The sequence below is a fragment of the Nanorana parkeri genome, unplaced genomic scaffold (assembly GCF_000935625.1).
Source record: "Nanorana parkeri isolate BGI_ZX_2015 unplaced genomic scaffold, ASM93562v1 scaffold105, whole genome shotgun sequence".
NCBI lineage: Eukaryota > Metazoa > Chordata > Amphibia > Anura > Dicroglossidae > Nanorana > Nanorana parkeri.
In genome coordinates this window covers 654,103-656,554 of record NW_017306373.1, presented here as the reverse complement: position 1 = coordinate 656,554, position 2,452 = coordinate 654,103, and the positions used below count along the sequence as shown (strand labels likewise).

Sequence of the window (2,452 nt, the reverse complement as noted above, 5' to 3'; positions counted from 1 at the left end):
AGACATGTCCTAGCATCTGAGGTCAGCCCAAGTGTTCCAACTGAATGCTGCTGGTGGAGGGGGGTGAGATCATTGAAGGCTCCCAATCACTCATCAGCAGAGAAGGGGAACTACAAGCTGAGCAGTGACACCCAGCACACACCCCCGGTCTGCACTCTCAGGCACTAGAGGAGTATGGGACGTCATGAGCCTTATGAGCTGGGGGGAGGGGAGGGGGAGAGGGGGAGGGACAGAGGAAGGTGCTGTGTGTGTGGAGGGTGTTTTCCAGCTTTAAAAAGGCAGCAGGCACATCGCAGGTCTGCGTCAGAGAGAGACTTGGAGACTTTACTTAACTCCCAGCTTATAAAGCAAACAGCTAGAGAGGAAAAGAAACCAGCAAGTCCCTGTAATAAGTGCATGCCACTTCTCTGTGCACACTCAGCTGTCACACTCTGCACCCATTTACCAATGCCACAACTGCCGTTGTCACCTGTCTGCAGGCTGTGTTCTGCACCCGAGCTGTCACTGATTGCAAGTCAAGTTGCAGCAAGGGGGGTATAGGCGACACATCGATCGGATCAGGTCACACATGTGCACACTCCCTGCCATCGTCTAGAACAGGATCTCACAGTGTTATAATTAGTTTGCAGGACGGTGACAGATCCCAGTCTCTGAGTCTGCTCGCTGATCATCAGGTGGAAAAATCTGAGTCCAGAGGCGGCCAAGAATTGCTCGGATCGCCGAGTGGATGCCACGCACTAGTGTAGCAGCTGCCGCTCCTTCCAGTCTTCCCTTTGGTCCGCTGCTGCAAGCCTGCGTCAGAGACACCGTGGAGTTCCAGCCCTTCTTCCCATTCATCATGAAGTCAGCGGAGGAAGGTATTGACGGTGTCTGTCTGTCTTTCTGTGTGTGTGTATGTGTGTGACATGTGCTGGAACTTCTGTCACTCTTCTGTACACATCGATCACGGATCTGGCTGATCTAGTATTGTCAGATCGCTCAGTCCATTGTTGGTCCCCATGTCCTCTGTGTGTTTGTGTGTATGTGACATGTGTCGATCAGTGATCACATGTGCAGTAACTTCTGTCACTCTTCTGTACACATGGATCACGGATCTGGCTGATATAGTATTGTTGGATCACTTAGTCCAGTGTTAGTCCCCATGTCGATCAGAGATCACATGTACAGTAACTTCTGTCACTGTCTTCCCGATCTTCTGTACAAATCGATCAATGATCTGGCTGATCTAGTATTGTCTGATCGCTTGGTCCGGTGTTGGTGCCCATGTACTCTCTGTGTGTGACATGTGTCCATCATAGATCACATGTGCAGTAACTTCTGTCACTGTCTTCCCGATCTTCTGTACAGATCGATCAATGATCTGGCTGATCTAGTATTGTCTTATCGCTTAGTCGAGTGTTGGTCCCTATGTCCTCTGTGTGTGTGACATGTGTCCATCAGAGATCACATGTGTAGTAACTTCTGTCACCCTTCTGTACCGATGGATCAATGATCTGGCTGATCTAGTATTGTCAGTTCGCTCAGTCCAGTGTTAGTCCCCATGTCCCGCGTGTGTCTGGTCTGGTCTGCTGTCACAGCCTTTTATCTCCCCCTCTCATTGAATGAGATCTGTCAGTGTGTGGATCAAGCGGCATGAGTGGAGCTGTCACCCTGCCAGCCATAGATAGCCCGATGTGTGCATGCCTCATCGTCTGAGAGTTCTTATCAGCGGCATGTCTGCCATGGGATGCTGCATTTAAAGTGACAGCTTGTATATAGTATGATCCCAGGCTTTGATTGCTGGATACTGTTCATCCAATACACCAGGGCTAGTCTTGTCATTTAAGAATGGATTCAATGATGTGATTGAGTATCTTAGTAACAGTTTGCCTAAATCAGAGGTATGGATGTGATTTGTGTAAAAGCTAGATAGGATAGTACCTGAGACTTAACTCCCTGCATCAGTCCATGCTGGGACCATATGTGTGATGGGCAGCATTGAAGGAGATGCTGGGGAGGTGTTTAGACAACAGAGATGTCCCAGCTGAACATTCTTTCCTGCGCTTCCATCTGACAATTGTCATTTATTTGTGTCTCATGTCTGTTCTTTCTTTAGCAAACTTCTTGAATATTGTTTTATATATACACTGGATCAAAGAGCTTTGTGGTGATGGAGAGGCTGCCCATAGCAGCCAATCAGGTTGTATTTGTCTAATGGTTGCTATGGACTAGTTTGTCAGTTTTCATCACTTATCCCCAAACTGTCATTGAACTTCCTCTGAGTGTCCATTTGAGCAATGAAGCCACCTCATCAGTGTGACTAGAACCCAGGAGCCCAGGACAAGCATCAGACTAGTGGAATCATAGAAATAGACACTTCTAATAGAAATTTCATGTTGGTGAACACTTTAACACTAATAAATGTATAATACAATTTTATTATACATTAATGTGACACTAATATATATATATA

At 47.1% G+C, this 2,452-nt stretch overlaps 1 protein-coding gene across 1 annotated transcript in view; it reads left to right on the top strand.

The window, feature by feature from the left end:
• The first annotated feature begins 602 nt into the window (after positions 1–602).
• NFATC1 (nuclear factor of activated T-cells 1) overlaps positions 603–2,452 on the top strand; it is a 205,708-nt gene continuing 203,858 nt past the window's right edge. The window contains exon 1 of the mRNA XM_018553005.1: positions 603–857. Within this exon, the coding sequence (XP_018408507.1) occupies positions 728–857 (130 nt within the window). The 5' untranslated portion in view covers positions 603–727. The remainder of the gene's footprint in view (positions 858–2,452) is intronic.